The sequence below is a fragment of the Aulostomus chinensis genome, chromosome 15, assembly GCF_037954235.1.
Source record: "Aulostomus chinensis isolate RoL2024-O1b breed Wild chromosome 15, RoL_Achi_v1.0, whole genome shotgun sequence".
Classification (NCBI taxonomy): Eukaryota; Metazoa; Chordata; class Actinopteri; order Syngnathiformes; family Aulostomidae; genus Aulostomus; species Aulostomus chinensis.
Window position 1 is genome coordinate 3,111,095 of NC_141334.1, and position 25,226 is coordinate 3,136,320.

The 25,226-nt window shown below is 48.3% G+C and overlaps 1 protein-coding gene across 4 annotated transcripts in view; it reads right to left on the reverse strand.

Moving 5' to 3' along the window:
* Positions 1 to 924: 924 nt before the first annotated feature.
* LOC147248344 (rho GTPase-activating protein 7) overlaps positions 925 to 25,226 on the reverse strand; it is a 90,361-nt gene continuing 66,059 nt past the window's right edge. For all 4 annotated transcript variants that reach the window (XM_086179488.1, XM_086179489.1, XM_086179490.1 and 1 more), the window contains 16 exons: positions 22,845 to 22,916; positions 22,644 to 22,725; positions 21,892 to 21,955; positions 20,587 to 21,188; positions 20,243 to 20,471; positions 19,777 to 20,157; positions 18,490 to 18,809; positions 17,480 to 17,656; positions 13,463 to 13,622; positions 13,188 to 13,386; positions 12,469 to 12,682; positions 9,744 to 9,858; positions 9,396 to 9,638; positions 6,532 to 6,755; positions 5,206 to 5,379; positions 925 to 2,433 (listed from right to left, as the gene is read on the reverse strand). In XM_086179488.1, the coding sequence (XP_086035614.1) occupies positions 2,325 to 2,433; positions 5,206 to 5,379; positions 6,532 to 6,755; positions 9,396 to 9,638; positions 9,744 to 9,858; positions 12,469 to 12,682; positions 13,188 to 13,386; positions 13,463 to 13,622; positions 17,480 to 17,656; positions 18,490 to 18,809; positions 19,777 to 20,157; positions 20,243 to 20,471; positions 20,587 to 21,188; positions 21,892 to 21,955; positions 22,644 to 22,725; positions 22,845 to 22,916 (3,365 nt within the window). In that variant the 3' untranslated portion in view covers positions 925 to 2,324. The remainder of the gene's footprint in view (positions 2,434 to 5,205; positions 5,380 to 6,531; positions 6,756 to 9,395; positions 9,639 to 9,743; positions 9,859 to 12,468; positions 12,683 to 13,187; positions 13,387 to 13,462; positions 13,623 to 17,479; positions 17,657 to 18,489; positions 18,810 to 19,776; positions 20,158 to 20,242; positions 20,472 to 20,586; positions 21,189 to 21,891; positions 21,956 to 22,643; positions 22,726 to 22,844; positions 22,917 to 25,226) is intronic.

Here is a 25,226-nt window from a genome sequence, read left to right on the forward strand (position 1 = left end):
CTGCCGCAGACATCTCTCAGCAAGCAAACTAGTATTCTTGAGGCTTAATAAAATTGTCCTCATCCGCTCAAAGGTCACAATCGTTTTATTTACAACTTTTTTTTTTCAGTAAAAATGTGAGTAATGACCCAAGGATGATAATTAAGTCTAATTTTGTGATGCAAAATCAGCCAAAATTGAATGTTTTCTACAGATCTTCTCCTAGCAGACACTCAAATGGATGGACTCAAAAATTAGCATGCGTCGGCGTTTAAAATGAAGCGTTGTAAAGGTGTGAGCCTCCAGCCAGCGACTTGACAAATATCAGTTCAAAGATGCTCATAATCTCTGTGCAAATGCTAACACACGTTTAGAAATTGACCTGCAAGTGGACTCAAGGGAAAACTGACACTTCCGCATCTTTTGGGGTCTTTTTTCCGCTTCAACTGACTTAAGTCCCATTATAATGACCAGTTTTTAACCTTTGACCTCATTCCACACACGTTCAACTTGATGGGATTTTAGCGTCACGTGGAGGAAACGGACTGATATTAGAGCTTCCTGCTGGCTTGCCTTGTCAGTTGTAATTTGCACGAATTAAACCGCGTCCTTTCAACCCTCATCACCTTCACGTCTAATGGCTCAGCATCCCCTCTCTCTCGTCTGTGTTTATCGGCATTTTAACTATCTGATCCCGGATTAATCGATAAGACATGCAAATAAACAGGCTGCAAACGAGACACGAGTGGGTGGCGTGTCGGAGGAAGCCAGAGTGGAGGAGTTTTTCTGGAAGGCTGCTGGGCCATCAGTCTGCCATCTTTATTAATCTCTTGAGCTTCAGACACAGTGTGGAAGCTCGTCTTCACGCCGTCTCCCTCTGAGATTACTCATCTAGGTGGCATTTATGGACGAGCGGAGGACAAAAGAGAAAAAAAACTCCAGAAGTCACAGAGACAGAAACATTTTAATTGGGTGTTTGGCAGATAAATTTCACACACACACACTTTCTGAAAGCTTAAATAAACAAAATCTGGATATAACATTTGAAACTAGATACACTAAAGTTAAATAATCTGAGATATGTCTTGGATGAATAAGAGTGAACATTCACCGAGGCTCTGACAGAAGCGGCGCTCTCGCCACATCAGATGAGCCTGCAGGAGCAGAGAGACGCGCGGACATCACAACCACATCAATAAATACAAATGTTAAAAAATTCAGGACATCTGGGAGGGCGAGAAGTTGTCCAGGTTGATATTTGTCACAGCGCCAGGAAGTGAGGGGGGAGGGGGTGCAGGGCGGTCCCCCTCCGAGTGGTGAGGCCTCCACCGATGCAGAACTCGGTCGCCCCTCAGAGTCCCGCGACTGGCGGCGTCCCGTGTAGAGGTAGATATCGCTGGTCTTGGAACTGTTGCTCACGCGGGTGCTGTCACAGGAGGTGCAGATGTGTCAGGGTGGGGCGGGGAGACGCTCTGATACGACCTTAAATCTCTCTCGAGTTCAGCCGAGTCCAAACTGTTCGAAGTAGTTTTACCTCAGAAGAAGCACAGACCCCAGAGGGAAGGGAGAGACCCCCTCAAATAAAGTTCTTTGATGCCCCAAGATGTAACTTGTTCTATAAATTTGATTCATTATTGCAGAACTTTTTCAAAGGTATAAAATAACTGAGTCGAGCGTTAGATGGCGAGCGTTCTCCTCCATCGTCACAGCTGGAGTCTCGCCAAACGCTGAGCGGCTGCGTCCGATTCCTTTTTTTTTTTTTTTGTGACGTTGCATCTCACCGTCGACCTTCTGTTTCCTCCAGCCGAGCGTCTGGTGGCCTGAAGTCTGTTTCCTCCTCTTATTTCCTGTGTTTGTCCAGGCAGCCGCCACATTTCCACCTTCCAGGAATTTGATGGAGGACGACCACTTCCTGTCTCTTAAGAGTCCCACAGTTAACAGTCACACTGCACCGCGCTGTCCACTCGCTCCGTCCCGGCGCTTTTCCTCAGCCTTTCACCCTCCCATCAAAACATCCTTTGTCAGAACTTGGGGTCTTTTGCATGTTTTCGTGAACTTGAGTCTAACGGGCGCAGCAGGGAGCGCCGAGGCGCTGCTGGCAGTCTGCAAGGTCAAACCGACGAAATCCAACTCTTAATAGAAGTCCAATGATCGGTCACCTTCCCCGCTCGCCTGGGGCAACGAGCTCTGCCGTCAAAACACAGAAAACCTTAAGAAGATGATGCTGTTTTTCTTCTTTCGTTTCCTCTGAGGTGAGAAAAGACGAAGTTTAACCAGACTGGTTGGAGGGTGAATTCTGCTTTTATTTAAGTGCAAAATGGCGAAGTCGTCCCGAGGCCTGGGCGTCATATCCTGGTCTCTTTGTGCTGGGCTCTGAAGGAGTCTTTGATGGCCAGCAGCCCGGAGGCCAGCAGATGCCCACTGACTCGACTGTGCCACCCCTGCGACCTGCCCCTGCAAGAGAAGACGCCAGTGAAAGGTAAGGGAAGCAGACGATCTGGTTCACTCATTCACATGATGGTGAAAGCATGAATGTGCCTGTCTGTGGTCTCCCTCATGGGTTCAGATGTTAGACTCTCCTGGGTACTGGGAGTAGGACTGGTGCGAGCTCATCTGCTCCATCATCACCAGTCAAACTGATGCGGAGCAGCTGCTTCACGGGTTCTCCTGCTTCTCCTGAAAGGTTTGAGGTCTGAAGTGCTGCATCTTTAACCTCAGATAGTCGAGCTTTCACTCGTGAAATCAAAACTCCGGATCTGTCTGCTCCTGTCATGTATCTGAACTTGAGTTTTCACTGCATCCTCGCTGCCTCTCCTTCCCTGAGAAGGCGTTTAATTTCCTCCTGAGGAGATAGGATCTCTTTTACCGGCCTGTTCTGGGAGTCCCGTTGACCTTCATGCTGTGTGGCTCTGTTGTCTTGCTTTGAAAGCTAACGAGCACTTAAAATTAACATCGTAGCAAATAAGCCCCACGTGTAGCGGTGCAGCGGAGACGTTTCGTTTGAGTGGGATCGTGAGAGGAAATGAAAGGTGAGAGGAAGTGACACGGAGGAGGAGAGGCAGACAAAGCAGAGCAGGGATGTATTTATGCCTCTGGGTAACGCAGCTCTGGGTGGCGGCTTTAGTCTACGGTGTGAATGTGTGTGACAACAGCTCAGTCGCTGCGTCCTTCCACACACTCCACATGCTCTGATACTTCCAAGAATCTGTTTCCACCTGCAGGATTCCCCAAACCCACCAGGCTGATTGTCAGGGATCGAGGTGGGACTGTATCATGTGACCTATTTATATGAACTATCGTGTCGGATCAACTGATGAGCCTGCATGCTGACGACAGCTGCAGGCGGCGGCGTGCTGGCACAGACGTCCCCTGGGACTGGAAAATGAACCGAGGAGATTTGGGAGGCTGAGAGTTTGTTTGGAGACTTTCCATCAGTCCACAAACAAATACTCCATCTGTCCATCTGTTCAAGATTTTCAAAGACCGGGAGGTTGGAGCAACAGACTGAATAAGCAACGCCCCCCAGCGACTCCAGCTCCCGCCAGCGGTTGTGGCCGTGCGGCGTTAGTGCTGACCCATCGCGGCGTCCGGCGAGGGCTGGGTCCAGCTAAGTTCGCTGTCCCTGTTTGCAGGAACTCGACTCTCTAACATCTCATGTAGAACAACTGCAGAGACATTTGAAGCGGCGGCGAGTAGTTGAACTATCGTATTGAGGCCAAATCTCTGTCCAAAATTCGGATTTCGGTTCAGCTCTAGTTTTTTTAGATGAGTCCACAAGTCTGACAATGTGGCGAGAACGCTGGCGAGGTTTTGTGACGAGTCTACCGTTAACTTGGAGGTGGATTCTGCTTCTTTGTCATTAATTCATAGCTTTTCATCTTTCTGTTCACTAAGCAGGAGGGGGACTCCTTACAGCACGCGCAGAAGCGGCGCTGTGCCTCTCAGAACTTTGGCGGCTCGTGCGCTGTGACGGCGGATAAGCGGCGAGCCCGGCCCGCCATCGGGACGCCGCCGCCGCCTGTGTTCTGTTGCACGGAGCTTCATTTCATTTCATCAGCGGAGACAAATTGAGCGGCAGGGCTCCGCTTGGAGTCATTTTGATCATGTAAGCAGCAGCAGAAAATCTGCAGCAAATTTGAAGGCGCTTCAATCGCGAGATGGAGAGCTGCTCCTCGTCTGTCTGTCTCCCCCCCCCCCCCCCCCCCCCCCCGCCTACAGGGAGTTGATGATTGTGCTGCGGATGCACGCTGGCAGAGGTCAAAAACACAGAACCGGCTCAATTAAGCTGGATAAGACGGACAAACGCTCTCTCCAGATATTTCCTTTAATTGGCATCTCATTGCCTTAAAACCTCTCTGTTCCCGCGGCTCGTTCTGCCCTTGGTTTCCTCTGCCTCGCCTGAAAGGACCGTTCAGCCATTTTAATTCAAACCCGAACACATGAAAATTCTGCCCTCAGCCCCGAAATGATTGACTGCTATTTTATTTTGGGAACCAACCCCATAAAACAGGGAACAACCGAAAACGGGCTCGGCTCTCCGGTACGACCACACGACACCTGAGTGACAGCTGAGCGCTGGGATCCTCATGGAGGGAACGCCTGCTGCCCTACGACACGGCAGCGGTTGTACTCAGGTGTGTCAGTGACAACATCTGAGGGGAATGTCTGGTCCCAATTCCAGCATAACAGTTGCTGCTGGCATGGTTACTCTTGTCATTGTGCTGATTTTGATACTTTAACGCTGGTGATGTGCTCAGTTGTGTTGAGGTAGCTGGTTTGTGGGACCGCTATCGTAGTCTCTCTCTCCCTGTCTCTCTCTCTCTCCCTGTCTCTCTCTCTCTCCTTGTCTCTCTCTGTCTCTCTCTCCCTGTCTCTCTGTCTCTAAGATGGATGGACTGAGGTCGGGTCGCCCCGACAGAGCCCAGGTCTGCCTGTTAAAAGGCTCTCTCAGTGGTGATTGTTGGCTCTCTTTAATCTTAATTAGGTTAAAGAGTGTATTTCGACACCTGACCTGATGCCAAAGTGTCATGACATCACGCTCGCCGTGATCTGCCGTGTGTTCATCCTCCTTGTCGTCGCTCACATTTTCCCTTCTTAAACACTGAAACTTCTCACCTGCTGTCGCTTCTCCTCTTCTTCTCCTCGTCGCCCCCCCCCCCAAGCATCTTCAACTAATTAATCACTTATTTGTCAAAACTATCTTCCGTAACCTGTTGGCATCCTTACCTGACGTCAGTTTGACAAAGGTGCGTCAGCCGGGTCTTCCTGAGCCCCGCGGGCTCCAGCAGGTACAGGCAGGAGTGGACTTGGGCACGGACCCCCTCTACCGGCGCGTCCGGGTGCTCCGTGGATACAGAGGACAGGTAGACCGGGCCCGAGGACGGGTCTGCCTGCCAGGTCCTGGGGGGTGAGATGAGATGGAAGACTGCGGTCAGAGTGCAACGCTTCCACGGCACAAGACAGAAGAACCAAACATTTCCTTGAACCTGTCCAGTTTTAGTGCCACAAAGCAAAGATTCACTAGTTGGCTAACTTAAAAAACCCTGTCATGTCTGTGTGTGTGTGTGTGTGTGTGTGTGTGTGTGTGTGTTTTGCCACCTTGATCCAACTCCTGCAGTTTTCATCAAGTTAAATGTAAAACTTTTGAGACCATTAAGAATGCAATTTAAGGTCTATTTCACATCCATACAAGAAAAAAAAAAAAAAACAGGATGAAAGGAAATCTGAGTCCCAGAGTGGAATTAATTTATTCACATTTTCTTGTGAATAATGTTTTAAATGTCTTCCTGCGCAGACACACACCTGCTTCAAAAGAATGGCTTTTTAATGGACTTTTGCAGAGTTTTATGAGGACGATTTAGATCGGGTCTCCTGGAGCAGAGACGAGACCCGTGGCAGTTAGAAACACTGGAACCGCGTGTGAAAAAACAGTTTATTTTGTTTCGCTGTCAGGTAAGTGTTTAGTTTCCGTTTTCCACTTTTTCTGTTGTCATTTATTCATTTTCTAAACACCGTTTTTTTTTTTTCAGCAAATTCACTTAATTTGAAATTAACAATTGGATAAAAAAAAATACAGTTGCTTTTCTTCAGTTGTTTTGATAAATGTGAGAAATGTTTCATTTAATGTGTCAGATTTAATGTATTTAAAAGCACTCAACCAAAACTGAGCTGAAACTGTCCCTCATTTTGCCACGGGCCCCTCGGGGTCCCTGGACCCTATGTTGAGAGTCTCTCTCTAAAGCACTGGTGTAATCTGTGTGAATATTTTATACGGTCCGGCCTTCTCTTTTACTTTGTGATGTTCCTTTATAAATATGTGATGCAAAAATGCTGATTCCGGTATCCGTCTCACGGGTGACGTGGAGTTCATGTTCGCCTACAGAGAGTGAAACATGGCCGCCACATCCACGGCGTGCGTGACGGAGACACAGATACTGTCAAGTCTCATCTGACATCAGAGTTTGATTAAACTTTAATTAACCCCTTCAAACTGGAGACACACACACACACACACCAAGCATTTCTGGCTGTGGGGTTTCCTCTTCTTTTTACCTGAGCAGCAGGTGTTCCTGGGAGGGCCAGGAGCCCAGGCCGTGGCCCCGGAGGAGGTAGCAATAGACTTCAGTGTCCTGAGACAGGGTCTGGATGACGGCAGCCTGGTGCAGGCGTCCCTCCCACAGCTCCTGCTCCCTCAGCAGCCGGTGGAGCAGCTCCGTCTGGGGGGCGTCCACCTCCACGGAGCCTCGCCACGTCCACAGAGGGCAGCAGTCGTCCATCTGTGGGCGGATGAAGTGATGATGTAGTACCTGAGATGATTTCTCTCTGTTCTCCTCTCGTTCACCTTCAGTTTTTCAAAATTCTTTGTCATCAGTCTGTCCCGATTGTTCATTCTCTCGTCCTAACATATGGAATTGAAGCTGAACATCTCGTATTTCCACAGAACGCGCTTTTATCAGGCCCTCGATTAATCACTTTTGAATTTGTACGAATCGACTAAACTCCACTCAGGAAAACTGTAGTTTCCAGATGTTTGTCTGATCAGGCCACACCTGGATTTAAGGAAGCGATCCCATCGGTGCTAAATTCAGTGTGTTGTCCCATTAAAACAGAGGACGCTGATGTCAGCCTTAGTCCCTCCCAAACTGATCCTTTTATCGACAGTGCAGCAGGCATCTTAGGAACAAATCTGGACTCAATTACACTGCTGAAACAGAAAACTATGAATCCAAGGAAACAAGCACCTCGGTACAATTTTGAAACCTGACAGCTGAAACACAAAACTCAGAAACTGGAGAGAATATGGTGCTCCTCCACACTGGAGGAGTCACATGTAGTCTGGCAAGATGGCCTCAAAAGATATAGGAAAGCCCTTCATAGAACTAGAGCAGCCTACCACTCAGCACTAATAGAGGAACGCAAGAACAACCCCAGGATCCTCTTCAGTCCTGGAGCCAGACTGACAGAGAGCCACAGCTCTCCTGAACCAAGTAGTCCTGTTTCCCTGGGTAGCAAAGATTTCAGGGACTTCTTCTGACAAAATTCTACTAATGTGAGAGAGAATTCTTCTCCTCCTGCCATCAGCTGATAAAACTGCACCTATAACCTCAGAAACCTCGGAGGCAGCTGTTGGACCAGACACACTTTGATGGTTTTTCTCCCATCAGCCTTCATGAGCTTGGTACAATAATTTCCTCCTCTAAACCCTCCACCTGTCTTCTAGACCCCATCCCTACTAAGCTGCTTAAAGACTCTACCCCTCATTAGCACCTCTGTCTAAGATATGATCAATGTGTCGCTGGTATCTGGTTGCGTCCCACAGTCCTTTAAAGTAGCAGGAATTAGACCCTCTTCAAAAAACAAACAACCCTGGATCCAGACTACAGACCAACATCAGATCTTCCTTTTCTCTCCAAGGTTCTGGAGAAAGCAGTTGCTGAACATCTCTGTGACTTCTCCACAGCAACAGCTTATTTCCAGTCAGGTTTCAGGGTTCATCATAATACTGAAACAGTGACCTCCTACTGGTACCAAGTGAGGGACTGGTCTCTGTGCTGGTCTGATTAGATCTCAGTGCAGCTTTGATACCATTGACCACCATATCCTTCTACAGAGACTGGAACGTGTCATTGGCATTAAATGAACTCCACTAAACTGGTTTAGGTCATATTCACTGGGTCAAGCTCAGCTTAACTGAGTAATGATAACCCCTCTGGAACCACTACAGTCAGTTATGGTGTTCCACAAGGGTCTGTACTAGGACCAGTCCTCTTCACCCTATACCTGCTTCCTCTCCTCACATTATAAGGAAAATCTCCATTAATTTTCACTGTTATGCAGACGGCACACAGCTGTACTTATCAATGCATCCACATGACACCAATCAGCTGACTAAACTGGAGGCCTGTCTAAAGGAGATGAAAACATGGATGACCCATCATTTCCTTTTATTAAACTCTGACAAAACTGAAGTTATTGTGCTGGGCCCAAAACACCTTAGAGACACCTTATCTGATGAGACAGGTACCCTGCATGGCATCACCTTGGCCCCCAGCACTACCGTCAAGTCCATGCTTTTGTCACTTCCAGGCTGGATTACTGCAACTCCCTCCTATCAGGCTGCACCAGTAAGTCCCTAAAGACTCTCCAGCTGGTCCAGAACGCTGCTGCTCGCTTGTTGACATGAACTGGTACCAGAGACCATGTCTCTCCTGGACTGGCTTCTCTGCATGGCTCCCTGTCAAATTCAGAATAGAATTTAAAATTCTTCTTCTAACGTACAAAGTCCTCAACAATCAGGCTCCTTCATCCCTGACAGAGCTCATAGTCCCCTATTATCCTGCTGGAACTCTTCACTCCCAGGTGGTTCCTAGAGTTTCTAAAAGTAGAATGGGAGCCGGAACCTTCAGCTATCAGGCTCCCCTCCTGTGGAACCGTCTCCCAGTTTCAGTCCAGGACCCAGACCCCCTCTCTACCTTTAAGAGCAGACTTGAGATCTTCCCTTTTGATCAGGCTTATAGTCAGGACTGCTTAGGCTGGCCCTTAGAGATGCTGCTATAGGCTTAGACTGTGGGGGGAACTCCCATGGTGCACTGGGCTTCTCTCTCCTCCTCTCTTTCCTCTCTGTCCTCCTGAATGTGTCATACATAAATCAAACTCATATGTGTCACTAACTGGTCTTCTTCTCGGGAGCCTTTGGGCTCCCCCCATCCCAGATGATTCCTCTTTCAGCTACGAGTCTCTAGTTCTTCCGTTCAAAGGAGCGAGAACAAACTACTTGGATGCAATTTCATGTTTGTCTGACCAGAAAAAGAACCACGTTGAGGCTAAAGTTGTGACATATCTATGAGATCATCAGGCTGGAAGGGGGAAGCTCTTCGCTCCTGTGTGCAACTTCTCTGAGACCGGCAGTCATTCACCTTCTTGCTGGCCAGCTCCACCTGCTCCGGAGCCGGGTGGCTCTCCCAGCCTCTGCTCTTCTCTTGTGCCTCCCTCAAGAGCTGCTGGGTGCTCAGCTGCAGCTTGCTCCTTCTCTCCTCCTGCTGCTCCTCCTCACCTCCTCCGCCCTGACCGGAGGATGCCGGGCCTCCTGCCTCCTCAGGCGGGGAGTCCTCAGTTGGGCCCGCGGAGCTCAAACTGGAGCCAGGCCAAAACTCTGGAAGCTGCAGAGGGTTTTCGTTGTTAGCACTCGGAACATATTTTGTTTTGTGTGATTTCAGAAACCTCCAGTTAGTGGCAGTGGCAGCTTGAAGAGCAGGATGTTGCACCTGGAAGAGTCGCTGAGCCTCCGTGATCATGCAGGCCAGGCCCTGGGTGGCTGCCAGGTTCTCGCTCAGATCCCGCTGGTCCGGACGACCCAGGCTGTACTTCCTGTGACCCCCCCTGCAGCGACAGCACAGGAACAAGCTCACAGTTCAAATGTTGAGGACCTTTCACCGTCTCCTGGTCCACCCGGACCTGGTGGTTTTACTCTTCAGCGAGAACTTCAAACCAACAAGCCAAAAAAAACTAACAAAAAACAACAAAAACGCAAAAGACTTTTCTTTATAAAATGAGCCAAAATTCAGTGAGTGAGGCAGACAAGCAAGACGAGCCACCGGCATGTCGAGGCTTCAGGACACTTGAACGATGTCACGCGGACAACACGGATGGTGTTCATGGTTTTATTTTGTATGATTTATAGGTGTAAGAGTTGGTCACCTTTCAGCCCCGTAGTTTGGTTGATCCCTGCAGCACCTCTTCCTGCCAAACTCCAACCTTCAGCATCAGCGTGAATAAATGAGGGCTAACTTTTCATGTTTTGGGTGAATTATCCCTTTAATATGGGGTCTGTTTGACTGCAGGTACTCGAGGCTGATCTTCACCTCCTCCGAATTTTGCGTGTTTGTTCCTGGTCAAAGGGGAATGGTTCCCCAGTTAGAACGTGAGAAAGAGGTGAGATCTGTAAATGAGGTTTTTTGTCCACCTCACCTGCAGACTCTCGCTCTCTTCCCTGAAAGCCTTCTTTTGTTTTACGACCCATAAAAGTTACTCACTGTCGATGCGTCACTCACTCTGATGCTTACATTTCTACAAAATAAAAACTGATTTATTCACGTTAACACGGGGGAGGGGAGGGGGAGGGGGAGGGGTGTAACACTTTCATGGATTGGTCGGGGCGCAGCGGTGAGCAGCAGTCAATTTTCCGCAGTTATTGTTCCCACCACTAAGTGTGACATGATTTCTGACAGGCTGGGACTCTGGCGGGCAGCAGACGCGAGGCACAAAGTGCTGATTGTGTCGTTATGTCATTTCCATCTACTGTCCCGTCAGCCTGAAGGGAGGAACAGAGCTGAAGTAGCGAAAGGAAGAGGTGGAGATGAAAGGAAGGGAGTGGCGAACAGGAGAAGGAAGAGCCGCCGGAGGGAGAACCAGGGTTTCTGGAAAGGAGAGGGATTATGAGAATGAGGAGAGAAAGGGTGAGGAAGGTCAACTGATGGAAAGACGACGGAGGAGGGAGACAAAACAAGTGAAGAAAGAACAGAACTGGTTCTCACAGTGTTGGAACTCGAGGGGAGATTTTAGATCGCAGACATAAAAAAACCCTAAACTTAAAATGAAAACAAGAGCTGAAGGAACCTCCAAGCTGTGAGGAGACGCTGGTGACTTCAGGTCCTGAGGATGTTTACTCCTGCAATGTCTCGATAAGTCCAAGACACTCGAGACGTCTCTTAGGAATAAACTTCACATCCTAATAATACGAATCCCCACCGCATAACCAGCGTTCTTCAGCAGTCTCCCCCTCCCTCTGCCCGGCCAGCAGGACCCTCAGCTGACGAGAGGAGTTGATGAGTCCAAGCATATGAGTCACTGAAAAAATCTTTCAAATCAGGAGGTGAAGGGCCAGATGGAAATTGGATGCGGGTTACGTAACGTGCTCGCCGACTGGGTAAACGGCGCTGGCAGCTTTTCATTCCAGGGTGTGAGAGGGTGAGAGCTGGATCCGATCCAGAGGTGAGATCATACGAGACAATGGAGGAGTCTGGAAAGTTGACGTCAAACCAAGTCACAAAAAGAGGGAGAAAGCCATGTTTGTATGGCAGGTAGAGCCACCATCAGGTTAGGGGCAGAGACGTGGAGCCTAACCCAGCAGCTTTCGGGGGAGAGGCGGGGCTCACCCTGGATGGGTCACCAGTCCATGGCAGGGCCAACACATAGAGACAGACAACCATTGGCTCTCCCAGCCACGCCTACGGTCAATTTAGAGTCTGGATTAACCTGGTCCCCTCTTGATGTCTTTGGACTGTGGAGGAAGCTGGAGTACCAGAGAGAACCCAGCAGGAACAGGGAGAACATGGAGACTCACACAGAAAGACCCCGTGCTCCAGCCGGGGCTCCACCCACAACCTTCTTGCTGGGGGGCCACGGTGAGGACCACTGCACCACCGGGCCGCTCCAAAACTAATGATATACGACACATAAATATAATAATATGACAGTTGTTCTGTCGTTTTATAAATTACATCAGAATGATCACCCCCCCCCCCCCGTGACATCACAGGTGATGTCGACTTAAAATGGTTGCTGATGTCATCCAGGAAACTGCAGCTGGTAAAAACCTGTAATGTCTGAGTGAAAGTGATCGCCTTCGATATCAAACCACCAAAACAAAAAATGAAAAATGATCAAATTAAAGCCACGCACACACAACACACACACACACACACACACACACACACACACACACACACACACACAATCACACACACAATCACACACACAGTCAGAGTGGACTGCAGAGGTCTTATGTAACTTCTGTTGCGATTTATGTAACTGGTACCAATGTGGGTCAGACGACACACACACACACACACACACACACACACACACACACACACACACACACACCATCTATTTACATCTTTTACTGGGAGAAGAGATTTTTCAGCATTGACCTCCGTCTCTGTGAGACCAGAACCAATCAGAGTTAATGGAGTAAAACTGCTGGCTCACCTGGCCGCGTTGGCATCTCTCTTCAGGGTGTTGAGGTGAAAAATTGACGGCGCCAGGCAGACGGCGATGTTGGTGGGAGTCATCTGGTTCTCTGCCACGCACGCCACCACGTCCCGCAGGAAGTAGAGCAGCGTTCGCAGGGCCTCCCTGTTCTCGTCAGGCAGCAGCAAGATGGCCGCCTGGGCTGCAATCAGCTGTTGATCCTTGGGAAAATCTGCAGACGGAAGCATGACAGGAGGTGGCGTGAAGGTACGCAGGAGCCAATCAGCACTTTCAGGTTTGATGTTTCCAGGTTACAGACTCGTCATTGCTGCCATGAACTCTTTACCACTCTAAAATATTGTCACCGTGGAGAAAAACTGCAACGGCGAAGCCACAATGATTCCCTCCATGTTGATCTTGGGTCATTCTTCAAACCTTGCGAGTTTAGCTTAGCATGTTAGCTAGTAACTCTTGTCGGTTGGCTGCAGCAGGTTATATGATCGTTTAGTGACTTAACATGTTTCCGTTCAGCACCTAAGCATGTTGTTCTCTTACTAGCGGCTCTGGATGGAAGCAGTATTTCCTCTACTGGTGGAGATATTTACAAGGTTCCAAGGTTACCATCATTGGCTTTGTCGTTTCTCTACTTCATGGATTTTAAGAGAAATGTGCTTCTGCCTTTCCGCAGTGAACGACGCGTGAATGTTGGTGTCGTGGTAACGGTAGGAATGTCTCACACTGGTAAATGTGGAGGAAGGACTCGCAGAGTTTGCTGGTGAAGATGGGCTCAGGCAGGTCTCGGAAGTACTGCTTCACCATGTCGGCCACGTCGAAAGCAGACTGACCGTCGTACGAAACGCCATCGGGATCCGACTCCACCAGCTCACGCAGGTACTGGATACGAGACTTCAGCCCCGACTTCCGGAAAAGACCCACCTGAGAGAGGACACAACGATCTGTCAGGATTTGACTCGTGTCACGTTTCTAAGTGAAGCCTCTCTGGTGCCGTTACCTGGTCCACGCAGTCCCCCCTCAGGTAGACCAGGGCTCTGAGGATGCTGGGAGGAAGCGGCTCTCCTGTCTGCTGAACGTTGAGAAGCAGAGGAACCCCAAAAACCCGCCGGCCTTTCATTTCTGTAGCCTTGGTCTTCCTCAGCGGTTTAGGAATATTCCTGCAGCCAACACAGATGTGGATCAGGTCTGGACAAGTCCGACCACAGCGGCGCTCAGGGAGAAGTTATGGAAATCCTGAGTTTTAGAGTCTCAGCCAGTCAAATATAACTGCAAGAAGCCTAAACGCTCGACTTGGCTGCTGTTTCCTTTTTGATGGAGGAGCCAAATAAACATTTTTTGATTACATAAGTCCCTGATGGCCACTTAAATATGTGTGCTATTCAAATCAGCTCTTTTGGAACACAAACGCAGGGAAATAATGGATGGTGATCAAAGAAACTTGACTTTTTTGAGAAACTGTTGAAGTCTGCCTCGGTTTCTAAACTGACATCAGCAACCCTTTAACCATTAACACCAGTAAGAGACACAAAGTTGCGATGCTACCTTTTTTTTTTTTTGTTTTTGCTTCTAAAGCTGAACATTCACAGGTAATATTCTGCTTTAAATAAAAAGGACTTCAAAAGCACTCCAATGATCCGTAATGAAACCTCTGCTTGGCACTGAAAGCACTGAAATACAGGAGCACAAAGAGAAAATGGTACCACGCGTGCACTCGGAATGCATTCCAGCGCCGTCTCCTCCATATCCAGCACCGGCTGGCTGAGTGCCTCTGAGTATCAGCTGTCCAGATCAGCAGTGAATTGCTTTATTTTTATTTTCAAGTGCTCACTTTGGCTTCAGCAACCGAATCACTGAAATATGTCGTGAGCACTGAGCCTGATGGAAGTAGCAAGGCGCTCTGCACACTGCTCCCTGTCGGCATGCGCCCCTGCCAGTTTTCATCAGAATCTCATTTAAATTATCATCACACAATGATACTTTTCATCACTTTATTAAGAATCTTTTTAAAGATTTGTTCCATCCACATGCTTACGTGTAAAAATCCCGTTTCAAAGTCTTTATGTGGTCAAGAAATCAGTCCCCCCCCCCCCCCCCAACACAGGAAATGAGCCGTAGCAAGCTAGTTAGCTTAGCACAAAGACAGGAAGCAGCTAGCTTTCGTCTATCCTGCTGTAACAAAACCCATCGACCTTGAAGGGAGATGACGTGATTTTACTGAGCGGCGCTGCTGGCGTATTCAAATCAGTTCTTATGAGAATCAGCAGAACACTTGAGCTGATGATTCCAGCCGTCGGTCGGAACACGACCAGACCCGAGCGCCGTCTGACAAACCCGTAATCGCCTTCATCACACGTCAGCAAATCAAATTCAAATCTGCCATCGCATGCACCTGTTCCTTATACATCTTTTTTTTTTTTTGCGGTGTGGAAAGTCTTTTTTAACAGCGAACAAACCAGAGAGTTCTCTGTATTTGAACCCGTCTTTCTGGCGGCGGCCTTGACATCCTCACAACGACACACACTATTGTGACTTTCCTGAACGTGGCGTTTTCATTCCAGGATCGAACAAAAGAGCAGCGAGTCTCTAAACGGACTTTAACAGCCACGTTTCAGGAACATGATGTGATAATTTACTCAAGAACAAGAAGACTTTGCGCTCATTTAAAGCTTCTGCTCCGTTCACCAAACCGTAACCTTTTTTTTTTTCCCCTTCCCCGTCTTCCTTTTTCTCCTTAAATGAGCTCTAATGAAAATCTTCCTGTCTTTCATGCTGTTCCTTTAAAGTTAAAATTCAAATGAAATGCTGTAACCCAGCACACCCGGACCACCGGACGCCTCAACCAACACAGCGGCTATTTGTCCCTAATCTCCCCGGGAGCACGCACGCCTGATCCTGAAAATTAAAGACGAATATCTATGAGGAGTAATTTTAGGAAGGGTTCCTGTTTAGTTCCAACAACCAGCCTTATCTCATTGAGCATAACGTTCTTTGTAGAAATGAAATTGGTTTTTCTACCAAGGCATAAAACAAGCAGGCGTTGTGTTCACTCGGAGCGCATTAGGAAATATTCATGTTCAGCATAGCAAACAAGCAGAAGATCTGAATGTTTTATTATTATTCTGAAAAATTAGTTTGTTTCAATTTGGCACGAGCACTTATTCCGAAAACATTGTGTGGGAGGCAAAACACTGATCTCATTAGATCCATGTAGGCTTACGTCGGGTTGACTCACGTCCCATTTAATACGGGATCATCCCGCACGCTGGAATAAACCCCCTGAATCATACAGGGTGGGAATCGTCCTGTAGTTTCGTCGCCACCTGATTCTGATCACATGCTCGCACTGACGTGAGCAGGTTTTTTTAAGAGGTAGTAGTGAATAATTAAACAGAAGGACTGGTAACTTTTTGGTCACTTTACGTCACTGTTGCCCTGGTAACGGCAACTTGGACCGCGCCGTCTCCAGCATCAAGTCTGCCCCCAAACAAAACAAAAAACAAAAAAACAAAACAACCCAGAGTCTGTTCAAATACAGATGGACAATGAGCCAGTCGGTCCGGTCGGTGGGACGGAGTGCCAGACAAACCAGGACCGGCGCTGATGGCGGGCTGAACACATTCTACCATCCTGCCGTTCTACACACGCACAAGTTCTCTGGGGATGTAAGCCCCGCCCCCTCCGCACAGGAGCGTGCGCCTGGTTCAAGGATCTTGATTCGTCACCAAAGAGAAAAGAACAGCCGATGGTCAGAGGTCAACATCCATCATGTGTCTCTTTTTTTTTTTACTTGGCCGATGGAATCCTTTAAACCTCTAACAAAGGCGCCTGGGCCCCCAGCACCCCACTCACGCACTGATCAGCCTGTCCAGACAGTCAAATATAATGATTCTTCTAATACTTATTGTACTATTTTACCTTTTGAAACAAAAACGATTAGTTTCAACCTTTTTTTTGTTTGTTTCTGGAAATCATCCTTCACCCCCCCCCCCCCCCAATCTATGGCTCTTGTTGCCGATGCAGGCCGGGTCGGCTGGTGGAACATACCAACATCAATCAGACCCACAACTGCCCTCTTGTTGGTGCTCTGCTGTGTGCTGCCACCATGACACACACTAAAAACTAGAGGTAGAGTACCAGCGTATCACTGAAAGAGTACAAATACTCACAGCAACATGCATCTGTACCCCTTCAGATACACACAGGTACTTCTCCTTTTAATGAGTTGGTGCTGCGTGTGTGACACCTGATGAATGAACGGACACGTTTCTGTACCTGTAATATCATCCTGTATCCACAAATACGTAGGATGCAGAATCATTGTGTTCAAATGAGTATTTTATCATGATTATAGAAACTGGGGCCATATTTGACAACGCCGAGAGCTCGGCGCAGTGACATGTCGGGGAGTCGGTCCGCCCGGCACCACCTTCAATATCTGATCTCATTTTCAGTCCGCGTGCTGAACTGGAGGAAAACTCTGAATTTAAATGAGCGTCTGCACAGCTGATCGCTCTGTCACAGCTGCTACTCTGGGAAGAAGAGGAAAAAAAAACAAAACAGAAACAGCTGGACCTGAATTCAAAACTATTTCCAAATGTTTTCCTGCGCTGGTCCACCTTCCATGTTGTGATTTATGTTTGAAGAGCGAGCGAGGAAGATATGACGAGGACAAACTGTGACCTTTAGATGAAAGAAATATTGAGCCACCACTACCCGGCAGAACCAAACTTCCCTCTGGTTCTCTGATTGTGAAAACTGCATGTTGCTACTCAGACAAGGTTGCACTTCAGCCATGAATGATTAATAACTTTCCTAAATAAATATTCAGCCACTGCCCACACACACCTAACTTCCTCCTGAGCAGAAGCAAAGATGATAAGAATACCGTTATTTTCTCACTCTACCCTCATTTCTCACCTTCTCACTCGCACACACACTTTTATATTCAACCATAATATCACTGGAAACCCACCATACCTCTTGCCCAGACCCCCCCTTCCCTTCACACTCTTACCAGCTCCAGCCCTGCTTGCTGGATGGTGAGTATTTGTCCATGAGAGCAGTGAGTTTGAGCAGGGAGAGTTTCTGCAGCAGCAGGAACTGGGAAGCCAACAGGTTCTCCACTCCTGGACTGGCTGGCAGGGACGGCAGGCTTTGCTCGCTGGACCAGTGCAGCTGCTGGCTCACCCTGCTGGACACACAGCAGTCGGGTATATACACTGTACACCACTAGCAAACACACGGTTTCAGTTCCTAACATATCATGATATCTGGTGGTTCTTAGCAGCCACGACAGCATGAGGCTGGTGTTGTTTTCACCTTGTGTGTGTCATGGAAAAATGTGGTTTTGGAGCCGTGTAGCAGGAACTAACGCAGAGGCGGTTTTATAAGTCTGTCTCTCTGGATCGATTTACAAGGATAACGTCACGTTCTTCACTTAATAGTTGAGATAAAACCGGGCCAGACTCAAAGGTGGGTGTTGACTGGCCCATTAGATTATGTAACGTATCACATCGGGATGAGCTCCAGTTTTCATTAGAGCTTTACCTTTCCTGCTATTGGTCTTGGTTTTGCATGAAATAAAAGGTTAGCTTTCCATTCATGAGCAACGTCAGACACCTCAGATTCTGTCCAGCTCTGTCGGGGGGGGGGGGGGGGTTGTAATCTGACTGTAGCCAGTTGCCCTGTTGAGGCTGCAGAGGAAAACAACTAAAAAAAAAACAAAAAATAAGACTCACAAACTTCTCCTTTAAGGCTGTTACGTGCTCAAATCTGTGGTAGCTCATCTATCTGCCCCTTGGGGGGCAGAATTGTGAACTTGCTAGCATGCAATTCTTTATCCTTCTGCCCCTCCCCCCCGGTGACTGATGCTGTATTCACTCCGTCTTTGTCAAATCCTGATGTCAACATCTGTGTGTGTGTTTCCTAGAGCAATGTGAGGTGGGACGAGACGCTTCTGTCTAGTTGCTGTTTGATGCGAGCGGACGGTGGATTTTCTAGCTTTCATTCCTCCAGTTTTCTCACCTGCTGCTGGTTTTGGGTGACCTGCCCTTTGGCTCCTCTCCATTCAAAGGTACCTTCTCGCAGCTCTCCACCTCTTCTTCCTCCCCCTCCTCTGGATGCTGCACCTCCAGGTGGATGTGGCTTGGGGAGGAGGGGCAGGGGGAGGCGGCCGAGGAGCCGTGAGCAGGTGAGTCATGGGAGGAGGAGGTGGAGTCTCTCTGACACTCGTCCTCAGACAGATTTTCAGACCAGGAGGAGACCAGCTGCTGGAGGTCACTGATCCTCTCCAGAACGCTGTCCAGGGCCGAGAACACGTCCTCTCCCGCCAGCAGCTGCCTCACCTGAGGGAGGCAAAACGCTTAACAGGCCAACTCCCACACAAGCGATTTTTAACAGACTGAAACCAGGCAACGTCCCATTTTACAGAATTGAACCAGAGAAGCTTTGTTGCTGTCTTTGATTTTCCTTGGAAAGATTCACCAGCGTTTATGATTTTTGATTTGCAAGTTAAAGACTTCATCGCCACACGTCAATTTGAGAGAAACTCTTGTTCAGCAGTAAAAATAACTGGTTCCTTAAAAGCTATTTTCTAATGACTTCTATAATATTTCATGTCTACCTTCTTTGTGTCAGAGAGCGAGCTTCACTCACGTCTGAATCAAAGCGAGTTTTGTCAGCCAGAGATGTTTTAGTCGAGAATGTGGTTAATTCAAGCACTCACATCATTATTTCTGTCTTTGTGGCTGAACTCCATATTATCTGTGTTTTTACAGACTCTTATTAGAGCTGATTTAATCATTCTTTTCAGTAGCGAGGCAAGAGAGCCATTACAGCCTTCTGCTCCTCGCGCTTCCTGCTTTAGCCCTGATTTGTAGGATTACCAGGCTGTATTGGTGTAAAACCTCTCCTACAGGGGAGATACGGGGGAATTTTACAGCTGTGCTCACAACCATAATATTGTGTACTCACCGGACATTAATTATTGGTGTAATAGACAAAAACTGTTCTCAGAAAATGTTACTGAAAGTTCTCTTCTTCATTCCACAATGTGTAGAGTGAGATTTTTTTTTATATTTCAGGATGGTTTTGACTCAAGAGAATTCCTACTTCCATTTCTCCATAATAATAACAACAACAGTTTTGATGAGCCGACTGGCGGGCCTGGTCACATGGCACCCTTATACTCTCTTCTAATCCTAATCCTGGTGTGTGTTGCTAGGCTACGAGCAGTTATGGATAGTTCAAATTCCACATAGAGGCTACAAGTGCAGTGATTCTACATGTTGACCATATATAGGCTTTCCTCACCTCTGACTCCTCCCCCATCCGCTCTGCATCGCTGCTACTTCCGCCACTGCCGCCTTCACTTTCAGACAGCTGCTGGTCATCAAGCATGTTGTCGTAGATACTCATGCGGTGATCCAGTGTGGGGCGCGGCCCCGGCCGCCCGGGGTCCTGGTCACTGGCGGCTAGCGACGATACGCCATGACGGCAGCTGTGATGCCCTCGGTAACCGTGGAAGCTTCCTGTCCTCCAGTTGACAGAGGTGTCGTCCATGATGGGGGACAGGATGGTGTGTTTGTGAGCAAGGGAGGTGGGGAAGGTCCCTGGTTTGTGTCCGAGGGGGACCTGGAAAACCAGGCTGTTGTGGCTGCTGTTGTTGTTGTTGTTGATCTGGTTCCTGCATTCCTGAGAGGGTGAAGGCAGCGGTCACCAACACACGAGCAGGTCACAAGCCTTCTATCCTCTTTTATCAACTTCTCTTTGGACTCACCTCTGTGCCTGAGTGGTTCTGGTGGTTCTGGTTGTTGTGGGCAGTTCCCCCAGCAGCCTCGGCTCCGCTGTTGGAGCGTTTGCAGTTACTTCGGACCCGTGTGACCGGGCTGGGCGTGCTGACGGCGCTGCTGCTCTCCGACTGGCAGTTACTGCTGCTGCTGCTGCTGCTGATGGTGTGAGGCGATGAGGGTGATGAAGATGCACGGCTGCCGGGCCGAACCTGCAGACTGGACCGATGCAGGAACATCGATACGTGTTTGGCTGCATCAAAATATTAATCCTTCCCGGCAACAACAGTGAAACGAACAAGTACAAATGATTGTATGATGATACGACACTCACGTTGACGGGCAGAGCAACCTCTCCATCCTTCCCTCCCCCACGGGCCCCTCCTGGATCAGAACAGGTCCACTGATGACTCGCCGGGCCGGGCTCTCGTGGTTGCTGCTGCTCTGACCAGAAAGGAGGCCAGTTGTCCCTCGCAGCCTCAGTTTCTCCATCTTCCTCAGCAGACTGGTGCCCTTCTTCCTGGGTGGTTTATCTGGGAAACAGCCCTCCACCTCTAGACTCCTGGTGGATGATCCTCCACCACTTCCACCACCAGGGGAGGGGGGTCCACTGAATGAGATGTCCAGGGTTTTGTTTGAGGAGGAGCAGCGGGAGGAGCTCCTGCTAGTCTCCAGGTCCTCCCCGGTGCTGGTGGTAGCAGTAGCAGAGGTTCTTCTCTTGTGGCCTTCGCTCTCAGTGCTGCTGGAGCTATGGATGGAGCAGACATCATGGCGGTCGCTGACATCACACAGGGACACATTGTGAGGTGCGTTCGGGCTGTCAGACAAGCGAAGGAGGTCCACAGTGGAGCTGAGGCGCCGCCATCGCCGCACCTGTCTGTCATAGGTCCAAATAGGGCTGATGGCACAGAAGTCCTCCTGGTCACAGTCGTCTCCCTGGAGAAGAGGGTTGGGGCAGCACACGGCATTTACTGGTCACTCCAGAAAACCATCACCAAGTTCTCACGGTGTTTCTGACCTAAGCCACCAGGTGGTGCTATGACTCATCTCCCCCAAAATGGAAGCAGTTCTTCTGAAGCCCACACTGCAGTCCTCCACCAAATTTAAATAAAACCTGCCTCAGACAAATGAGTGCTGCCAAAAACACCACCTCCTCAGAGGGTAAACGAGAGTAATAGCAGAGGACATCGGTACGCCCTCACACTTCAGGTCAGAAAGCGTTTCATAAGATTCATTTTCATCCCTAATTTCAAGAAATCCTGTTAAGATACAGGTGATTTTGGCACATTGTCAGTAATTGATGAGGAAATGCTTGGTTTGTTTGTTAACCTTCACTCCTGACTTGTTTTAAGTTCGTTAAAAAAACAACATGTGAGTGTAAAGGCACATTAGCGGCTGCCCCCCCCCCCCCCACACACACACCTTTTTTCCCTCTCCCCTCATTTATCTGTATTTCACTTTCTCCTAGAAAGGAAAAACTGCTGAGGAAGAGGAGGAGGAGGGCTCATCAGTTGATATCAGTCAAAATCAAGTGATGCTTAAGCAGATTTCATGGTGCGACGCCCCCCGCGGCGGCAGCGTCTTTGATATGAGAATCCTGCTGCGTTCGAGTTTCTTGGTGTTTGCTCTCAACACTCACCCGCCGTTTTGATCTCTGTGGCTCCAGCCTCATTTCCATGCATTTGTTTAAAGTGCTTAATCTCCTGAAAGAGCAAATAGAGAGGAAAATGGCTTCTGATTAGACAATTACTGTGGTGGATTTTTATACACGTACTGTATACTGTGCAGATGGCGAGCGAGTGATGTCACATTGGACTGAGTGGTTGCACCCGCTGAGTGGCAGCGTTGAGCTGGACTGTCGCTAAAACCCATTTACAGAGGGGCAGGGATGTGAGCCTGCCTGTAGCGGAGGGCCTCCAGTGTTGACATCCAGATCAGGTCAAAGGCAGCACCTTGTCTCTGGACAGGGAGCATTCAGGGAAGCCAGCGTTTCTCAGTGTTCTGATATGTGCTTTTGGTGATAAATACTCATAACTCCACGTAATGCCGCCCCCTGAGGTCGGACGTCCTACTCAGAAGCTCTGAGACGCCTGACAAACGCTAAGATCACAATTCAAAGTGGCTGCTCGGCGCGTCACAACTGTGAATGCTTTGATGATAAACCATAGCACTTTTGTGTCACATTCAATCAGTAACACACACAGAACTGTTCATGTTCCATCTGTAGACATGTTATGATGGTTTTATACACAAGATACTGCATCTAGTGTTTTATTGACTGGTATTTTGAACAGCTGAGATGTCAACAGCGTGTTTACGTGCTAACTTTCTCCACTTCTGCACAGGCGTGACATCACTTGTCGTTCAGTGGTCAAAGGAAGGTGGTGTCACCTGCAGAGGGAGTCCAGAGCATCCTTATCCAGGAAGTGGTGGTCCCGCTTCGCCCACTCGATGTCGACAGGGAACCTGCAGTCTGACGCACGAACCAGACACATGAAACTAAAAGACGCCATTTGGATTTCCTCTGCATCGTCTTGTAATTGACTCTTCGGGCTTGGCAGCACAAGATTACATTAACAACCTCATGTTTACCTTTGAACAACTGCACATACTGAGGGAAGCCAGCCGCTCGCAGCCAATCGCAGGCCTCCTTGGCCTCAATCTCTGCAAACAGGAAGAGAGAAAACAGAATTTGATTCAATTACAATCACTTCATGCTCCGCCTGCTTCAAGAGGGCAAATATTTGCACTTAATCAGTCGTCTGTTTATGAAGTTAAATTCAATTTGCATTTGAGAAAGACTGCGAAGCACATACAGGCTATTAATTATCTGTGACTCCTGGAAGAGACCATTTTAATTACTGCAAACTGGTTGAGTGTGCGGATGCAAGTTTCCGAGAGAGAAGCAAAGAAAAGTGTTGACTCTGTGCCGGCGCCAGCTGTGGTTGTCCATCCGTGTATTTGTCCCAGAGACTCCAGCGGCAGATGAACCTTCACCTTCACAGTGGCACAGTAATGTTTTGCTGATCCAGGTTGTTTATATTAAGGAGAAACATGAACTTTTTTTTTTTTTTTCAGTCTGGGTTCTCAGCTTGAAGAGGATTTAATTTTTTTTGAGAGGCTTCAAAAATATTTGTCCTCCACAATATAGAAGGAAATATGAAACCACGAGAGGCCTGCCGCGGTTAGAATTCTGCCGAGGGCATTTCTTGTTTTCATATTCAGACAGCATGAAATATAGCCGACATTAGCCAGCGCTAAAGAACAACAACAGCAGTTTGTCCATGACTGAGTGCTTCTTCAAACACTTCTTGTCTGCTGGTTGTTGTTTTTTTTTCTTCCACTGTTTATTTATTCACCCCAGCCGAGATAAATGAAAGGCAACTTATTCTCATTTTATTTTTGTGACTTGTCAAGAGTTTGCTTTTAATTTACTTGACAGCAGGACGAAAACTCAACATATGATGCGGTTTTGCTTGTTCCCCAGACGCCCCTGGGGGTCAGGAGGCCAGTGCGACACGAAGCAGATGGCCCAGATATGTAAACACCAGGGGGAAATTCAGCAAATATAGCAACTTCAAGAAGAGAGAGACCGGAAGAAAAACAACCACAAAAAGTGAGGAACAAGTGAAGAAATTAAGGGCTGAATAATGAAAGACCGAGGAATTACCATAAGTATGTTTATCTTGCAAAGGCCGGCTGGATACACCGAAGTGCTCAGCCTATTTTCGGGCGTGACGATGGAGATGTGACATTTGAGACTGAAAAGGGATCAAGTGTACTTGCTGAGCAGCGGTCGCACATGTCACTGAGAGGATCTGTAAATCCAGGGATCTGTGGCTCTACCGGCGTTCCAGCCCTGATCTTAGTGAGGCACCTGCACCCCCTTTTTACCGCTGCCATTACCGACACGGAGAAATCAGAGACGGTCACGTTGAAAGCCTGAGGGTGTGAGGTTGAAAGCGCTTGTCATTTAAACCAGTTTTACATTTTAAATAGCTCAAACGTGCGCCGATGACTCAGAGCCTCAAGAGGAGGTTCTGCTATAAATTGTGCCAGGATCCGAAAGCTTGCAGGAAAATCTCTGAGGAGAAACAGCGATGATCGGCAGAATCATCAGGGAGCCCTTAAGCAAGGCAGCGCATTGGAAGCATCGTCATGGGCTGCAGTATCACTCTGGGTAGATTTGAATGTGTTCTAATAAAATAATAAATCAGAGACAAGGTCAAAAAAACAAAGTAGATTTGCTTTGACAGGCAGCAGCTCAGCCTGATTTGCGTTTGTGTAAAGGATTTATTTTTGGCAACAGGTCAAGGACAAGAAGAAACCTAATCACAATCGTTCATCGGCTCTCAAACTCGCTCCAGAATATTCAGAAGTTAGAAATCCTTGATTCCAGGGAACTGCGCTGACACTTAGTGAGCTCCCCCCCACTGCACATTTTCTGGACTGCGGGAAGAAGCAACGGTGTCAGGGACAAATGGACTGTCCACAAATGTAAATCTAACATCTCCTGGCTCTGCTGGCCCCTCCTCAGCTTACGCTAACCGTGCTAACTACGGCTGGCGGAGCCTCGGCGTCTGCTAAATGACGTCAGCGCGGCCAAATTCACCAGTAAAGACTGATTAGAAAATCATACCGACTCCGTCAAGCAGGGCCGTTGGAAGGAAACTGTCAGAGCCAATCTCTGCTGACAATAAGTCACCGACAGTTTCTGCTCTCAGGCAAACAAGGTGGCACTGAGAAGAAAGTTAAGTCACAGGCCCAAAGATTAAAGCTCAGTCTTGGTGACTTAATTAACACATGAATAACGGGTCAAGTGAGGAACAAAACACTCAGCACTTGTCAGAAGAAGTTGAAACCCGCTGCTTGATTCCGAGGCCCCTCTGCTGCGGCGAGTGTTTGCGTAAGTGATGCTATCTGCCCAGCTCCTGTTTGACTGTGACCCCAGCAGGCAACGGCCTCTTCCTCATC